The sequence below is a fragment of the Myotis lucifugus genome, unplaced genomic scaffold (genome assembly GCF_000147115.1).
Source record: "Myotis lucifugus unplaced genomic scaffold, Myoluc2.0 scaffold_95, whole genome shotgun sequence".
In the NCBI taxonomy this organism is placed as follows: Eukaryota; Metazoa; Chordata; class Mammalia; order Chiroptera; family Vespertilionidae; genus Myotis; species Myotis lucifugus.
In genome coordinates this window covers 124880-142363 of record NW_005871143.1, presented here as the reverse complement: position 1 = coordinate 142363, position 17484 = coordinate 124880, and the positions used below count along the sequence as shown (strand labels likewise).

The 17484-nt window shown below is 37.8% G+C and overlaps 1 protein-coding gene across 10 annotated transcripts in view; it reads right to left on the bottom strand.

Moving 5' to 3' along the window:
* The window catches only part of NUP153 (nucleoporin 153), a 75039-nt gene that overhangs the window by 2084 nt on the left and 55471 nt on the right, over positions 1 to 17484 (bottom strand). For 8 of the 10 annotated variants that reach the window (XM_006091743.3, XM_023756480.1, XM_014458385.2 and 5 more), the window contains 5 exons: positions 13838 to 14455; positions 10725 to 10919; positions 5340 to 6218; positions 2180 to 2539; positions 1022 to 1294 (listed from right to left, as the gene is read on the bottom strand). In XM_006091743.3, coding sequence (XP_006091805.1) covers positions 1022 to 1294; positions 2180 to 2539; positions 5340 to 6218; positions 10725 to 10919; positions 13838 to 14455 — 2325 coding nt within the window. The remainder of the gene's footprint in view (positions 1 to 1021; positions 1295 to 2179; positions 2540 to 5339; positions 6219 to 10724; positions 10920 to 13837; positions 14456 to 17484) is intronic. The other 2 variants (XM_023756486.1, XM_023756483.1) reach the window with 2 other exon arrangements.

The following is a 17484-nucleotide window of genomic DNA, read 5'->3' as shown; positions in this document are numbered from 1 at the left end:
TCAACCAAAAATCTTACCAAACATGGGAGCAAAATAATGATCCTTCCAGATGTATGGTCTCAAAATTTTCTTCCCTGAGTACTTAAAAAAAAAATCACTGGAAGGTCTGCTCTATCAAAACATGGAAGTGGGAAGAAGACACCAAGGAAAGAGAGATGCTTTTTAAGAAAAAGCTACAGGGAATCTCCAAGATAATTGGTAAAAAGGATCCCCAAGACCTTAGTTAAATAGTAAGCCTCTACAGAAAGCCTGGTGGGAGGAGCAGTTTAGAAAATCCTGGGAAACTTCTTTCAGATCCTGAAAAACAGCCAATGCACTTGAAAATATTGAGAAGAGATCTATGCAAAGAGGGAATCATTAACAAAGGGGGAATCATTAATGCCAGAGAAAACAAAATTTTGTGTGGGAATAATCCCAGTAGACCACATGGTATGTGCATACTCAGAATATTGATCTAACTGTACAGTGTGACTGTATATGTCATTATAGGGTGGGGCAAATGTTCCTATGGAAAATAACACAATTAATAAGTAACAATGCCCCACCCTGTATAATACATGTGATTAACTATATTAAAAGAACAAACACAGAAACATTTGTTTAAATATACAAGTGAAAAGGTTTGTGTCATCAAATAGGAAGTGTCATGAGACAATTCGGCTGGACTGTCCCAGGAAGAGTACTAGAGCTGAGGCATAAATTCCTGAAGTAAATTTGATCACAAAGAGGATTAGAAAACACCACAGTTGAAATCTAGGCTAGAATGCCCCAAAATCCAGAAGGGGAGAAATGGGATGGAATGAATCCAATATCTAATTCAAAGAGTTAAAAGATGCTTAATGTGCCAAAGTTGGGAATGTGGTTTATAGGTAAGACTAAACATACACTTCTCTAGTCTACTGAGTATGACAGACAATTCAAAAAAGGCATGCATGTTTCAAAGTTCAAAGAAAAATATCATATGTAAGACATACTAAACCTAAGTACAGATACAAAGTACATAACTAGTACACACACTCACCGGAATTTGGAGCTGTTCCAGAGCCAAATGCAGACTGACCAGGCTGCTGTCCAAACACAGGAGGCTGGCTACTGCTTGACACTGTCCCAAAAGTAGGTGGTGCAGGCTGAGAACCAGCAGAAAATAAAGCTGCTGAAGATGATAGAGATCCAAAGCCTGGGGGATTTGGCTGGCTGGCACCTTGACTTTGTCCAAATGTTGGGGTCTGGTTAGCACCAAATGCTGGACTGGCAGATGGTGCTGAAGGTCCAGTGCCAAACACAAAGGAGCATCCTACAGGCCCAAAGAATTATGTAAATCACCAGGATAGTTAGAGATAATTCTCAAGAAATCTCTAAGAAGCCAAAAGCAAATTCAAACCTTCCTTTCAGATTCTTACCTTGCTGGAAAAAATCCCACCAAGTTTTGAATAATGATTGTAAGAATTGTAAGAACACAAATCTCTTTATCATTGTTTAGCAAAACTACACAGAATCCATATAAACAAAAACTTCACCCTAGCCGGTTTGGCTCAGTGGATAGAACGTTGGCCCTTAGACTGAAGGGTCTCAGGTTCGATTCCCGTCAAAGGCACGTACTTCAGTTGCAGGCTCAATCCCGGTAGGGACTCATACAATAGGCAACCAATCAATGTGTCTCTCTCTCTGTCTCTCCCCCTCCTCCCTTCCACTCTCTTTAAAAATCAATGGAAAAAGTGTCTGGTGAGGATTAATAAAAAAATAACACCAAAGAACTATTAACAAAACTCCCCATCTTCATAGTCAAAAAATTTTAGATGGAATATATCGAAGACAACAACTAACCTCATCAGAAATTTAACACCTGCAGAAATCAGCTAATGTTGTATCATGTACACACTGCACAATGAGGACTAATGTCTCATAAAATAACCCATGTCTGGTTACTTACTTGCAAAAACTAAAATAACACTCTTGCTGAAATTAGAAAAATTGCTCTCAAGAGTTAATTATATTAAACTTAAACACAAGATGTACATTACACCTTAGAGTGAATAACTACAACATCCCTAGTATAGAATAGGTAAAGGCACCCATGCCATTTTGTAATAAGCTGCCATATTAATTCCTAAGAGTTGATATACTCATAATTAAGGCCAATCCAAGTACACAAATGGGTTTTTGTTCTTTTTAAAAGTACCTGAAGAGCTAGATGTGGTTGTAGCTCCAAAGTTAAAACCAGAGGTTGCAGTATTATTACTGCTGGCTCCTGGACCAAAGACAAATGGGGTAACAGCTGTACCCGAGCTGGATGTGGTTGCTGGTTTACTCTCTTGAGGAAACAGCAAAGATTGTTGAGATGTACTGGATTCAGCAGGGTTACCAAAGGCAGAGCTGCTCACAGGATTGTTGGCCTGTCCAAACACAAAGGCACTCGCTGGTGCACTGGATGACGAGGTGGAACTACCAAATATGCTGCCACCAGCTGAAGTGGCTGGTGTACTTGAATTAGAGGAATTGTTGTTCAAGAAACTAAAAACTGGCTTTGCTCCACCTTGATCTGTATGACGAAAATTAAGAAACAAAAATTTGTAAGAACAAGTAATCACAGAAAGCATTTTTTCCTATCCTACAATCTAAGAAGTCATTAGAAAACAGACATTTTTAATATAGATTCATTTGTGCCCTAGCCTGTTTGGCTCAGTGGATAGGGCATCGGCCTACGGACTGAAGGGTCCTGGGCTCGATTCTGCTCAAGGGCACATGCCCAGGTTGCAGACTTGATCCCCATTGGGGGGTGTGCAGGAGGCAGCCGATCCATGATTCTCTCTCATCATTGATGTTTCTATCTCTCTCTCCCTCTCCCTTCCTCTCTGAAATCAAAAATATTTAAAATATATATACTACAGCCGAAACCGGTTTGGCTCAGTGGATAGAGCGTCGGCCTGTGGACTGAAGGGTCCCAGGTTCGATTCCGGTCAAGGGCATGTACCTGGGTTGCGGGCACATCCCCAGTAGGAGATGTGCAGGAGGCAGCTGATCGATGTTTCTCTCTCATCGATGTTTCTAGCTCTCTATCTCTCTCCCTTCCTCTCTGTAAAAAAAAAATCAATAAAATATAAAAATATACATATATATATATATATATATATATATATTACATATATATATATATAAATTCATCAAATGGGCATATCTGTTATATTAAATTTTGATGTAGTCAAATACTTTCATCTTTTATAGATTTTGTCTTAATAGGAAAATCTTCATCATTCAGATTACTAAAAATATGCCTTATATCCAAATTTAACTGTATAGATTCTGTGTATGGATAACAAATTCAGACAGTGGAAGATACCTGAATCGTATTTACTTTTATAAATATGATTTGCAACTTATGTTAGCAGGATTAAAACTTCAATTTAACCAAATGATAGCTAATTTTCCTGCAGCATGTATTGACTAGCGCATCCTTTCCTCACCTTTATGACATATTAAATTCCAAATATGTTTCTGATATAGTTATTGTTACTAAATAGATTTAATTATTATAGCTTGACAGTATGGTTTGATATTTAGTAAGGCAAACCTATCTGTGTGCCTGCCCTTCTCCCCAAAATTTTTTGTGCATTTTCCTTCTATATAAACTTCAAGATCCACAACAATTCCTCTAAGAACTTAAATTATATTGGGGGTTGGGACTGGGAAAAAGAGAAATATTCTCACTCAGGAACAAGTATTAAATATGTTTTTATTATGTTAGCATGTAACAGGTTCTGTAGCTTTTATAAAATACAAATTTAAAATGTTAGAAAATACATATGAAATATGTTGTCCAACACTTTACTGCTGATTTTGGAGGAAAGCTATTGACTTTTATATGATGATCCTGAATCCAACCACCTTATTGAAGACTTTTTTTGGAAACTGTTCCAATAATGTCTCAGTTTCAATATGGTCTACTAGACATGGCTGGTCACTTTATTGTAAGGGCATTAGCATGGGTTAGGAAAATGGAGCTAAAATTTTAGCTCACTTTCAAGTCAGTATAGAGGAGGGTTAAGAGGTCTATTTCAATGGAAACAGTATAGAGCAGCGGTTGCCAACCGGTGGTCCGTGAGGTCCGAAAGATTGGCGACCGCTGGTATAGAAAAAGCCCATGATTAAATTTGGTTAAACCCTATCTAATTTTTATTCCTTTCCAAATAATATATAATTTAGCTTTTATTTCCTTTAAAAGGTGTTTTTAAATTTCCAAGTAAAAATTCAATACACAAAAAACTCACATCTATTTGTTGTATTCATACTGTTTTTTTAGGTTTAATTTTTATTTTTATTGTGTTTCCAATTTATTATTCCAAAATGGACATGGGTGTTCAACTTGATTCTCTGCTTATCTGAAAACATCTATATTTTGCCTTTATGTTTGATGAAATTTGGCTGGTTACAGAATTCTAGGTTCAAAGCCTATTTTCACTTTGAGAACTGCCCTGTTTTTAGCATCTGATGTTACAAAATGGAAGTCTGATGCTAATATAACTTTATTCGTGGCAAACAGCTTTTTTATCTCTCTCTCTGAAAGCATTCAGGATTTTGGCTTGGTGTCATGAAATTTTACTGGCTTCTGTCAATGAGTGGACTACTTCCATTTTTAAGACCAATGTCTCTCTTTACATCTAGGAAATTTTCTTCTATCACTTCTTTGACAGTTCCTTCACGCTCTCATCTTCTAAGCATTCTTATTCCAATGTCACTTGTGAATCTAGCTTGGATCAATCTCTGTACTTTTGCATTGTGCCCTGAAAAATTCCAGTTCACTAATCTGATTACCAACTATGTTTTTTCTGCTCCTCAGTCCATAAAATGATTTTGTTTCATTAACATTTAAAAATGCTATTTCATTTTTTTCTTCAAAATTTAAGTTTTCATAATTGCCTATTTCTCAGAGATTAATTATATTTGTCTATGTTCCCTTACATGGCTGATAATGACTGGCTATCTCTATTTGTAAATGAAAGCCTACATATAAAAATTTCATTAGTTAGAAAATATTCATGTGCATAAGAAAGAATGCCTATTTTCCTGAATAGTATATGCCAATTCTGATTATAAAGCTCACAGAAGGGAGAAAGACACAAACAAATGTGCAATATTGTGGGCTTTCCATTAGAACTGTTTTTCTCAAAATTAGATCAGTAAATCATTAAAATCATGAGGGACTAGAGAAATTAAAGCTGAAAATCCTAGATTACTTTCCTGAGAGTTCTGTTACTAGTCTCTCTCACATGTTTAGTGTAAACCATTCCTTGACTTTCTGAGATATCAAAGACACCTTGTAAAAGAAAATGTTTAATACTTACCAGCTGTAGTACTGGTTTGAGCTCCAAAAGCAAAAGTGGCCTTTGCTGGCTGCTCAGACTCCTTCTCAGATGGTTTTACCATACTGAAACTAAAGGTCGACTTAGAAGAACTCTCATCTTTGGTTTGCTCTGAATTCCCAAAGGGAAACACTGGTTGACACTTTGGCTCTTCATTGTCAGCTTTCTTCCCAAACACAAGAGAAGTAGAAGTGACAGGCTCTTGCTTCTCTTCTGTCCTTCCCAAAGCAAACAATGAGGCAGATGGCAGAGGGGCAGGTTCCATATTGCCAAAAGGGAACCCTCCTTTGGTGGCAGGCATTTCTTCTTTTTTCGCTTCTGACGTCTTACACGGGAAAGGAGCCACTGAGCTACTCTTGGTTTCGATAGTTCCAAAGCTGAAGCTACTCTTGTTCTCAGAGGTCACCACAGTGTCAGCAGCAGCAGGAGTGGGGTTAATAACACCCGTACCAAAACTAAAGCCTGTAGATGAAGCTTTAGGCAGTTCCTCTTTCTTTTCTTGCTGCCCAAGATTAGTCATCCCAAACTGAAATGGGGCTAAAGCTGGATTGCTTAAACCAGAAGAAAGTCCAAACTTAAAATTATTATCATTCTTACTGTCCTTTTTAACTTCTTCCGGTTTGGAATCAGATGAAACTCCAAATTTAAAATCTCCTACTGGTTTAGAAAATTTGAAGCCTTCACTCATGGGGTTTAAAGACCCAGAATCTGATGACATACCTATTTTAAAGCCTCCTTGGTCTCCAAATTTAAAATTTCCAGTGCTTGGTAAAGTCTGAGAAGGCTCAGAAGAGGATGACAGTATACCAAATTTGAAGGATGAGGATGCTGGGTTTGAAGATGAGGAAGATGTGCCAAAGCCTTCAAAAATACAAGACACCAAAAAGACACTGAGTTAACGTTATCCACTCAAACAAAATGCAAACCTTGAAAACCAAAGGGACATGCGAATAACTCTGAAAAGGCCTATTTTGAAGAGTATTAGCAATGGCAGTAAACATAAACCAAATTGTCAAAAAAATTCAGCATGAGAACTATATTCCCAAATCTCAGCAACTAGACACGCCCCCTTTCATCTGGCAGAGATTTGACAAGTTTGATAAAACAGTATTACTAGTAATAACAGACACTTTATACATTGTAGGTGGATGTGTAAATTAGCACACAAAGTTATAAAAGGCATTGTGTCAATATGTACCGAAAAATTACAAACACATTTCCTCTTAGTAATCCTACAGCTGTGTCTTTTTTTTTTTTTTAAGACAAATTAAATTCAGAGACATACAAAATGCCATAGACAATCTGGGCAGCTGTGAATGAAGAACAAATGTATGTCCAAGCTAATGTGATAAAATCAAGGAAGCACAGAGGCAGTAGGGCATTTAGTCAAACAAGGTAGCGAGATAAGGATGTGCAGAATCAGAGTATATTTTCTTATGATGTGAATAAAGAAACTTTGAAAGAGTAATAAGACTAACCATAGCCTTTTGACTGGTAGGAGAGGAAAGATTAAAAATAAGCCAATGGGCCAGATGGCTTCACAGGGGAATTTTAGCAAACATTCAAGGAAGAACTAAAACCTATCCTCCTCAGACTACTACAAAAAATCCAAGAGGAAGGAACACTTCCAAGCTCATTCTACGAGGCCAGCATCACCCTAATACCAAAACCAGGTAAAGACAACACAATGAAAGAGAATTACAGGCCAATATCCCTCATGAACATAGATGCCAAAATCCTCAACAAAATCTTAGCAAATTGGATCCAGCAGTACATCAGAAAGATCATACACCATGACCAAGTAGGATTTATCCCGGGTATGCAAGGATGGTACAATATCCGCAAATCAATAAACGTGATACATCACATAAACAAATTGAGAGAAAAAAACTAGTCATATCAATTGATGCAGAAAAAGCATTTGACAAAATCCAACACCCATTTTTGATAAAAACTCTCAGCAAGGTGGGAATAGAAGGATCATACCTCAACATAATAAAAGCCATATATGACAAACCCACAGCCAACATCATACTCAATGGACAAAAACTAAAACCATTTCCCCTAAGAACAGGAACAAGACAAGGATGCCCACTCTCACCACTCCTGTTCGACATAGTACTGGAAGTATTTAGCCATTGCGATTGCGATTAGACAAGAAGAAATAAAAGGCATCCAAATTGGAAAAGAAGAAGTAAAACTGTCCTTATTCGCAGATGACATGATATTGTACATAAAAAACCATAAAGACTCCATCAAAAAACTATAAATGAATTCAGCAATGTAGCAGGATACAAAATTAACGCCAAGAAATCTATGGCATTTCTATACACCAATAGTGAACTTACAGAAAGAGAGACTAAAAAAACAATCCCATTTACCATTGCACCAAAAAAATTAAGATACCTAGGAATAAACTTAACTAAAAAGGTAAAAGACCTCTACTCAGAAAACTACAGAACGTTGAAAAAAGAGATAGAAGACATAAACAGATGGAAGAACATACCGTGTTCATGGATTGGTAGAATCAACATCATTAAAATGTCCATACTACCCAAAGCAATCTATAAATTCAACACACTTCCCATTAAAATAGCCACGGCGTATTTCACAGACCTAGAACGAACTCTCCAAAAATTCATCTGGAATAAAAAAAGACCCCAAATAGCTGCAGCGATCCTGAGAAAGAACAAAGTAGGTGGGATCTCAATACCAGGTATCAAGCTGTATTACAAAGCCACTCTTCTCAAAACTGCCTGGTACTGGCACAAGAACAGACATATAGATCAATGGAACAGAATAGAGAGCCCAAAAATCGACCCAAACCAATATGCTCAATTAATATTTGACAAAGGAGGCAAGAACATACAATGGAGTCAAGACAGTCTCTTCAATAAATGGTGTTGGGAAAATTGGACAGATACATGCAGAAAAATGAAACTAGACCACCAACTTACACCATACACAAAAATAAACTCTAAATGGATAAAGGACTTAAATGTAAGGCGGGAAACCATAAAAATACTAGAGGAATCCAAAGGCAACAAAATCTCAGACACATGCCGAAGCAATTTCTTCACCAATACAACTCCTAAGGCATTGGAAACTAAAGAGAAAATAAGCAAATGGGACTACATCAAAATAAAAAGCTTCTGCACAGCAAAAGAAACCATCAACAAAACAACAAGAAAGCCCAATGCATGGGAGAACATATTTGCCAATGTTATCACTGATAAGGGTTTGGTCTCCAACATTTATAGGGAACTCATACAACTTAACAAAAGGAAGATAAATAATCCAATCAAAAAATGGGCAAAGGACCTAAATAGACACTTTTCAAAAGAGGATATACAGAAGGCCAAGAGACATATGAAAACTTGCTCAAAGTCACTAATCATCCGAGAAATGCAAATCAAAACAACAATGAAGTATCATCTCACACCTGTCAGAATGGCTATCATCAACAAATCAACAAACGACAAGTGCTGGAGAGGATGCGGAGAAAAGGGAACACTCGTGCACTGCCGGTGGGAATGCAGACTGGTGCAGCCACTATAGAAGACAGTATGGAGTTTCCTCAAAAAGTTAAAAATGGAACTCCCATTTGACCCAGTAATCCCACTTCTAGGAATATATCCCGAGAAACCAGAAACACCAATCAGAAAGGATATATGCATCCCTATGTTCATAGGAGCCCAATTTACCATAGCTAAGATTTGGAAACAGCCTAAGTGCCCATCAGCAGATGAATGGATTAGAAAACTGTGGTACATCTACACAATGGAATACTATGCTGCTGTAAAAAAGAAGAAATTCTTACCATTTGCAACAGCATGGATGGAACTCGAGAGCATTATGCTAAGTGAAATAAGCCAGTCAATGAAAGAAAAATACCACATGATCTCACTCATTTATGGATAATAAAGACCATTATAAACTGATGAACAAAAATAGATACAGAGCAGAGCAGCATTGAATAGACTGTCAAACTACAGCAGGAAGCCTGGGGAGGGTTGCGGGGGCGGGGGTGGTAAGAGATCAACCGAGGACTTGTATGCATGCATATAAGCATAACCAATGGACACAAGACACTGGGGGGGGGGGGGGGGGGGGGGGGAAGGGAAGCTGGGGGAAAGTCAAGGGGAAAAATAAAAGGAGACATATGTAATACTCTTTGTAATACTTTAAGCAATAAAACAAAATTAAAAAAAAAATAAGCCAATGGGAACGAGATAGACTTTTCACTGTCAATCTTGTCATAATTTGATTTTTAAGTCTTGTGAATGTGTTATTTACTCAAGCATTTAAAAAAAAATTTAGCATCAAAAAATCAGAAATACATCAGTGAAAACAATATTTAAAAAGATAAATACTGTATTGACAAAATCAAAGTCTTGATTTCATAATGCTTTCCTGCAACGAATAAACTAGAAATGGAATGCTTGACCGATTGCCTCAAAAAGGAAATATTAAAGGGTCTAAGATATTTATCCATTACTCTGCTTACCCATATGTAAATAAAGACAAATGACAGCCACACTTTGCAAGCCCTCATCTTCAGATTTCCACCTTTAATGATTACCCACCCTATTTTCTTTCCCTAAGAATCATAACTGAAAAACTGTATCAGAATCTCAAAAGCAAATAGCTATCCACATGGTCTCTAAGATATCTTAAGTGATATTACACAGAAAGCTAAAAACAAAGGTCCCAAAAACCGTATTAGTTATCACCTCTGCCTCAAAGGGACATATTTAAAGGTATGGCAACTACTGTATTACAAGTCGAGAATATGGAAAAGAAGCCATGAGGTATCAACTACAGAAGGAACTAAAATGGACTGAATAGCAGTGATCTGAAAGCATTTCTCAAAACTTTGACTCGGAAGTGTCTCGTATGAAATAATTCATACAGAAATATGAAGACCTGAAAAATCTGGCCTTCAGATTACTTTGAGAGGTTCTTCCTTTACATTTGTATAACAAATATTGAGAGTTATTTTCCTGGGACAATCAAAGCCCAAGTCTGGATTGCTTCTAATAAGGTTCCAGGGGTATAAATTGCCAGTAAAATAAAAGACAGGAAATTTATCTAGATGCCACAGGGTTGTTAACCGTTAAAAAAGCTAAAACTCTCTCAGACTCAATAATAAAATATAGATCATTTACCCAGCTGCAGAAAAGATACCTCACTGCTGACCAGCAAATAATTCAACCTTCCACTAATTCAGAGACAGATATGAACTAAAAGTCCAGGGCAATACCTCATTTACATTAAGTAGAGAATAAGTAGATTTAAAACTAAAGCCGTTTGCAAACATTTCACTTTATAATGGCAATTCAAGGAAGCTCTTTACCAACTCCTTACCTTTAAACTCAGATTTTGTGCCTGGCCTGGCACTTTCACATGCTACACATTTGGTGGAATCTGCTTTATTCTGCACTAGGCACACTTCACACTCCCAGCTTCCCTCGGGTTTCTTGAACTTGTCTAATCCTAGGCAGCCTCCAGAAGACAGAGAGATAGGAACCGTGCTGCTACTTGAAGCAGGTACTGAACTTCCTAAAAACAATGCAGAAACACATGGAAATTCTCATTTACATTATGTCAATATCTTAATGACATCACTAAGTCTAAATGTTCAATTTTTATTAGTGTTTCCTATTAAGACAGAGAAAATGCCAGAAATATAAACACTACACATTGTTAAAAATTCAATCTTATAAATGAACAGCTCATACTCACCTTGCTTAGTGATAAGCACCCCTTAACCCCAAGTTTGAATAGCCATGATTTAAAAAAAAGATCATGATTATAAATCAAAGCCTAGGACTAAATTTTCCTTAAAAATCTTTGTCCAATTTCTTCAAGCAGTACAGCATTAAGACATAAAATTGTAGACAATATCGTAACAGATAAAATATATAGCCACACCATATTAAATTCAAGATTTCAAAGCACAGGTCTCTGCCTTTGAAATGATCATTTTTGCATAGAAGTATTCTATCATTCACTTTGCAATTCTACTTGACACCACCCATTATATGTTCATGGCATCTCTGTTATAAGCTAGCCTAAACAGACATTTATTAAACACCATAATTTACTTGGGCTCTGTGAACATAAAAGATGAATAAAATGTTGCTTAACTTCTAAAGGTGCTCACAGTCTTAAAAGGGAAAAGTAAAAACAAATGCATAGTAGCACCATCACCAAGAAGGAAAGTAATAAATGATTTAATGCAAGAGTATAAGGAAGGAGAAATTACTAAGGGGCAGGAGAAGGATCCTCAGAGGTGAGATTTAAATCTTTAAGCAGAATTAGCAAGTTCTATGGGGAGAGGAGGCTGCATAGCAAGGATGGCTCAGCAAAGCACAGTGTATAAAGAAATAAAAGGTGGGGCAAAAGTAGCTTGACAGCTGTTAATATGAAAAATATAATAAATAATAATACAAGAATAAACTATTTCATGTACTCACAACTGTAATCCTACTTTTGCCCCACCCTGTATTGTGTTAAGAGTGAGCCATCCATTCTGGTATCCCTACTTCTCTAAATGTTCTCCAATTGTCATCACTTCTCCCAGTTATCTGATGTCTTACTGGTATGTTCTCTTCCATCATGCCAATAAAACTGCTCCCTGAGGTTCCATCATTGGTCCATTGCACTGCTCACAAGTTCTCATCTACTCTGATAACTTTAATCACCAACAAGTTTCCTGATCTTTATCTACAATTTGTGCTTCATTCCTGTGGTCTCTTCCTTAGTTGGTAGTTCCACTATCCAACTAATTAACTTGGTTAGATGGCTTTTCCTCCCTTACATATTTCTCACATCTTTTTCATTCTCTTTTCTGAACCCTTCTACTGATATTCTCATTGTTTGCTTGAATAATAGCTTTAGTATTGAGACTTATTCCCTTAAATCCATCCTTCCAAGAAGCAACCAGTGCCATGTTTTTCCTCTGGTTATTCCTTTAAAAAATTAACTTCCAAAGTTTTATTCCTGCCACTTCCTTAAGTTGTGGCAGAGCTCCCATTTTTAGACCATCTTCTTTATTCACTCCACTCACTTTCCCATCACCTATATTCCCATGAATTATTAGAAAACTATGGGCTAATGACTATAATCTGTATCTTTAGGCCAGAGGGTCCATTATCAGTATAATGGCCTCACATATATCTGAAAGTCAACTTCAACAGCTTGAAATCATCATGTCTTCAACTACACATTATTCTACATCCCTCCCATCCTTATTTGGTTTCATTAGTACACATCACCATTATCTTTGCCTATATTACTGATGCAACCTCCCTAATCTGTCCTTTGGTCTCCAAATTTTGTCACCTTCAAGTCTACCCTTCAAAAAGCCACCAAGTGATTTATCACAATACAAATCTGACTGCATCACTCCTCTGCTTAAAATAATGGCTCATTTATAGGATGAAATCAGCATTCTTTAATACATGAATTTCCTTTGTTTATGTGCAACAATTCACTGCCTGACTCAAAATTTTATTCTCCCATCAACTCAGAATTTCAGTTCCCTGCCTGTAACAAATTGCTGGTTTAAATTTGTCTCCAATAGGGAAGGAGGGGTGTCAGGTGGGAAGAGAAAGGTAATTCAGAATGAAGATTTTGAAATCTTATTCTCGGAGACATCCAGTAGGAATTAGATATATGGCTCATCCCTTATGTTCAGACAGAGATTTAGGCTAATAACTCAAGAGCTTTTCATTGCAGACACAAAACTACACATATAATTCCCAAAATACCCATATGTTTTTATTTAGTATTCATGTCACCATATATCTGTACCAAATAATTATATAACAATATTACAAAAACAGCAAAGAGTCATTTCCAGATGTGAATCTTTATTAACTCTTTAAAATTTGAACAGAAAAAACTCAAACCTAACTTCATTTTTCTAGCTAAGTTAGAATTTTTTCACTGATGATTCAGTAACTTACTACCATTGCAAACTCTGGCAGAGAGCATACAGGTACAGGTATCGCCATTAACACTCAGCGACAGCCTTTTCATAAAGCAATATTGTCCACCCATTAATAAAGTCTTCCCTGGAAATGACCATTAGCCATCCTCACTTTTATTTAGAGAAAAAGAGACTAAGTTATATTTTATTCTGTATAGAGGTTTGAGAAAGACTGCCCCCTTCTAAGACCTTTCAGCATCTATAACAGTCAACTTTGAAATGATCCTGAAGAACAAAAATTTTATGATAAAAATGCATACAAAGATCAAAGTAGCCATTCACAGCCTATCCTAAGAAACCATACATATCTAGCCCCAAGCAAGTCATTTTAATCTCAATATAGCTTTAAAAAGTTAAGACGTATGAGAAAATTCTCATCCTGAAACACTTAAAATATTCTAGGTTGTTCTTAGTGGTTTTACAGAGAATTAAAATGTTCTACTAACATAATGAGCAAAATTATTCCAAACAGCCATTAACGTACCTGGTTTCTCAGACATACAGGACACACATTTATTGTCCTCTGGATTATTAGGAACACAGCATACTGGACACTCCCAAGACCTCTTGGGCTTTGTGAATTTATCTGCAAATCCTAAGGTACCAGTGGTCACAGTGCAGCTGGAAGATGAAGCAGCCACGGTGACAGCACTTTCTGAAGCCACTGGCAATGTAAGGACACGCTTAACACCAGTTCCAGGTTTCGGTGTTTCACAAGCTACACATTTTATCGCTTCAGGCTTATTTCGCACTAAACAGGTATCACAATCCCAAGTTCCTATTGCTGGTTTAAATTTGTCTCCAAAACCTGTCCCTGATGCAGAAAGAGTTGGTTTGACACTTTTACTTGGTGTCCCAATTCCAGTCTGTTTAGCAGTATCTCTTAGTGGCGATTTTGTCGCTTGACAGGCTATACACTTGCTGTCTGTAACTTTGTTCTGGAGTAGACAACTATCACACTGCCATGATGATCCAGCTTTTAAACTTTCCCCCAACCCGATTCCACTAGAAGAAAAGCTACTTATTGCTGGTCTTGTATAAACTACCGGGCTTGTGGTGGTAGAAATAGCAGCAAGAGAATCTGCCTTCGGTGATGTGAAACCTATAGGGTAGGGAGAAGAATTGGAGAAAAAAAAAAGTTAGGGAATGTTTTCTAATCAAAACATTAACTGAAATATTATTACTGGAACACATTTACCTTATTGCTGAGTTATTATAATCCAAAATGGACTACTTAAGGTAATTTTCACCTAAACACTATTAATTAATAGCATCATCTATAATAATAAAATAATAATATGCTAATTAGACCAGACATCCTTCCGGATGACCTTCCGGATGAAGCTGGAGCTATGAGGGAAGCCCAAGTCCTGGGTGCCAGAGGGAAACCGGTGCTGGCAGCTGGGGGAAGGAAGGCCTACTCTTGCACGAATTTCGTGCGATCAAGCCTCTAGTAAATAATAAGGGACACTTAGACCTAGTTAAAATTCTACAACAGATGTTTTATTTATAATATATCACCTTCCTCTTTTAGGGAATTTCTATTTATTATAAGTCAACAAAAACCTAATTTAAGGCTTTAATTATAATAATTCATTGATCTATACTATTGTCATCAATGTCTTGTGGAGTGTCTTGCTACACTCTACATTTCTGCAACACTAACCTACATTCGTAGCCTTCTTCCCCCACCTGTCTCTCCTTTTGAGTGTTCCCCTGGCTATACCCAATAACTTTAAAATCTAATTTTCAAATTTTGTCCCATCATAATCCACTACTGTGGTATCCTTTACTTTCGGTAAAAACCAGCTGAGCTGTGTAGGTATATGGTCACTGGGCAGATGTCCCTCCAAAATACCACAGAGTGGTAAAAATTATTTTATAATGATACTAAACTCATAGAGAGCTTTAAAAAAATCAACAATTCAATGACAAATGATAAAATTCCAACAGAGATGTACCAAACCATCTGGTAAGGCCTAGAAATACAAAACTTATTAAGATCCAGTCAATCCTAATGGAGTACAAGCCCATGCTACTCAAATACAGGCCCATGCAAAGTTACCAAACACTGATTCAAACAAAATTGCTTCAAATATCTCTCCAATATAATCTCAGAGCCTATCACATTGGAAGTATACCTTTTGTAACCTCTGAAGGTATATTTAGACAACTAAGGTATTCATGTAGAACCATGAAGGAATAATAGGAAGATTAAGTCTTTGTACTACACTAAAACTGTGGTCATTAAATTGATTCACTGAAACTACACTTCACTTGTGGGAATGACGTTTCAATCCTTTCCTTTGAACCAATTAATTTTTATTTTATTCATACAAACAAACCCAGTGACCCTGTTTCTCCTGCCTTCAGCACCAAAGGAAAAGAAAATTGGGAGGGGAAAAAGATATAGAAAGTTGTTAGAGATTTTCTATTGCTACCAAGAAATAATTCAGTCTAGGGCTATTTTTAACATGATGGCAAAACAATCCCACATATCTCAATTACGCCCAGTGGTCAACATTTTGTTCATGATTAACTTGAGTCACTAAGGTTGTCAAAATTTTAACAGTAACCACCCCAAAGTATTACAGATTTCTATTCCTCCCACTTTTTCCAATTTTCCTAATTTCTCCTTCAAAAGAACATATGATCTCCTCCAAATTCTTACTATTTAAAAAAAGTTAAAAGGGAGAAGGTGTGGCCCTAACCGGTTTGGCTCAGTGGATAGAGCGTTGGCCTTCGGACTGAAAGGTCCCGGATTCGATTCCAGTCAAGGGCATGTACCTTGGTTGCTGGCACATCCCCGGTTGGGGGTATGCAGGGGGCAGCTGATCGAAATTTCTCTCTCATCGATGTTTCTAACTCTCTATCCCTCTCCCTTCCTCTCTGTAAAAAATCAATAAAATATATTAAAAAAAAGGGGGATGGGGGGGAGAAGGTGTGGACATTATGAATACAAAGTATAACTTAAAGAAGATAAACTATAAGAATTTGATGCTTACCTAACTATTTGGTTAACTCTAGTACAGGCATTTTGGAGTTCTACCATAACTGTGTAAAATCATCTAAATTATTAAGACTCCTGTATGCAGTATACTCAACTATAAAATGAGAGAGCTAATTAAAAAAAACTAATCCTTCTAAATCATGTTGTAGAAGCCAGCTTTATTTTAAAATTTCTACTCAGTCATACATGAACATCTTTGCTGGGTTTAAATTCTTTTTGAGCTACTAGGTTATCTTATAAACACCTTTATATTATTACAGTACACATCACAATCGAACTTGTGACTATACTCTTTGATTTTCAAACTAAAAACTTTTTCCTATTTTGAGGATTTCTAGTCATTGCCTTCAAATTATTATATACTAGCTTGCATATCTTGTTTCAAATGAGGACTGTCTTTTATATATGTTAGAATCAGTACATTTGTTGGCTTTGATATATATATATATACACTAGAGGCCTGGTGCACAAAAATTTGTGCACTGGGGGGTGTGTGGGGGGGTGGGGGGGACGGTCCTCCAGCCCGGCCTGTGCCCTCTCTCAGTCTGGGGACCCCTCGGGAGATAACGACCTGCTGGCTTAGGCCTGCTTCCGGGTGGCAGAGGGCAGGCCCAATTCCTAAGTGCAGCCCCTGCTCAGGCTCAGAGCAGGGCCGATTGGGGAGTTGGGGCGCCGCCCCGTCATGCACAGAGCAGGGCGGATCGGGAGGTTTCGATGCCACCCTCAGTCACGCTCAGGGTAGGGCCGATTGGGGGGTTGGGGCACCGCCCCCTGTCACACTCAAGGCAGGGTCGATGGGGAGGTTGCGGCGCCACCCCGTCACTCACAGAGCAGGGCCGATCAGGGGGTTGGGGCGCTGCCCCCTGTCACGCACAGAGCAGGGCCCATCAGGGGTGTTGGGGCTCCGTACCCTGTCACGCACAGAGCAGGGCCCATCAGGGGGTTGCGGAGCTCCCCGCTGTCACTCACAGAGTAGGGCCAATAGGGGAGTTGGGGCACCACCCCCTGTCACACACAGAGCAGGGCGGATCAGGGGGTTAGGGTGCTGCACCCTGTAACACTCAGGGCAGGGCCAATGGGGAGGTTATGGCTCTACCCTGTCACACACAGAGCAAGGCCCG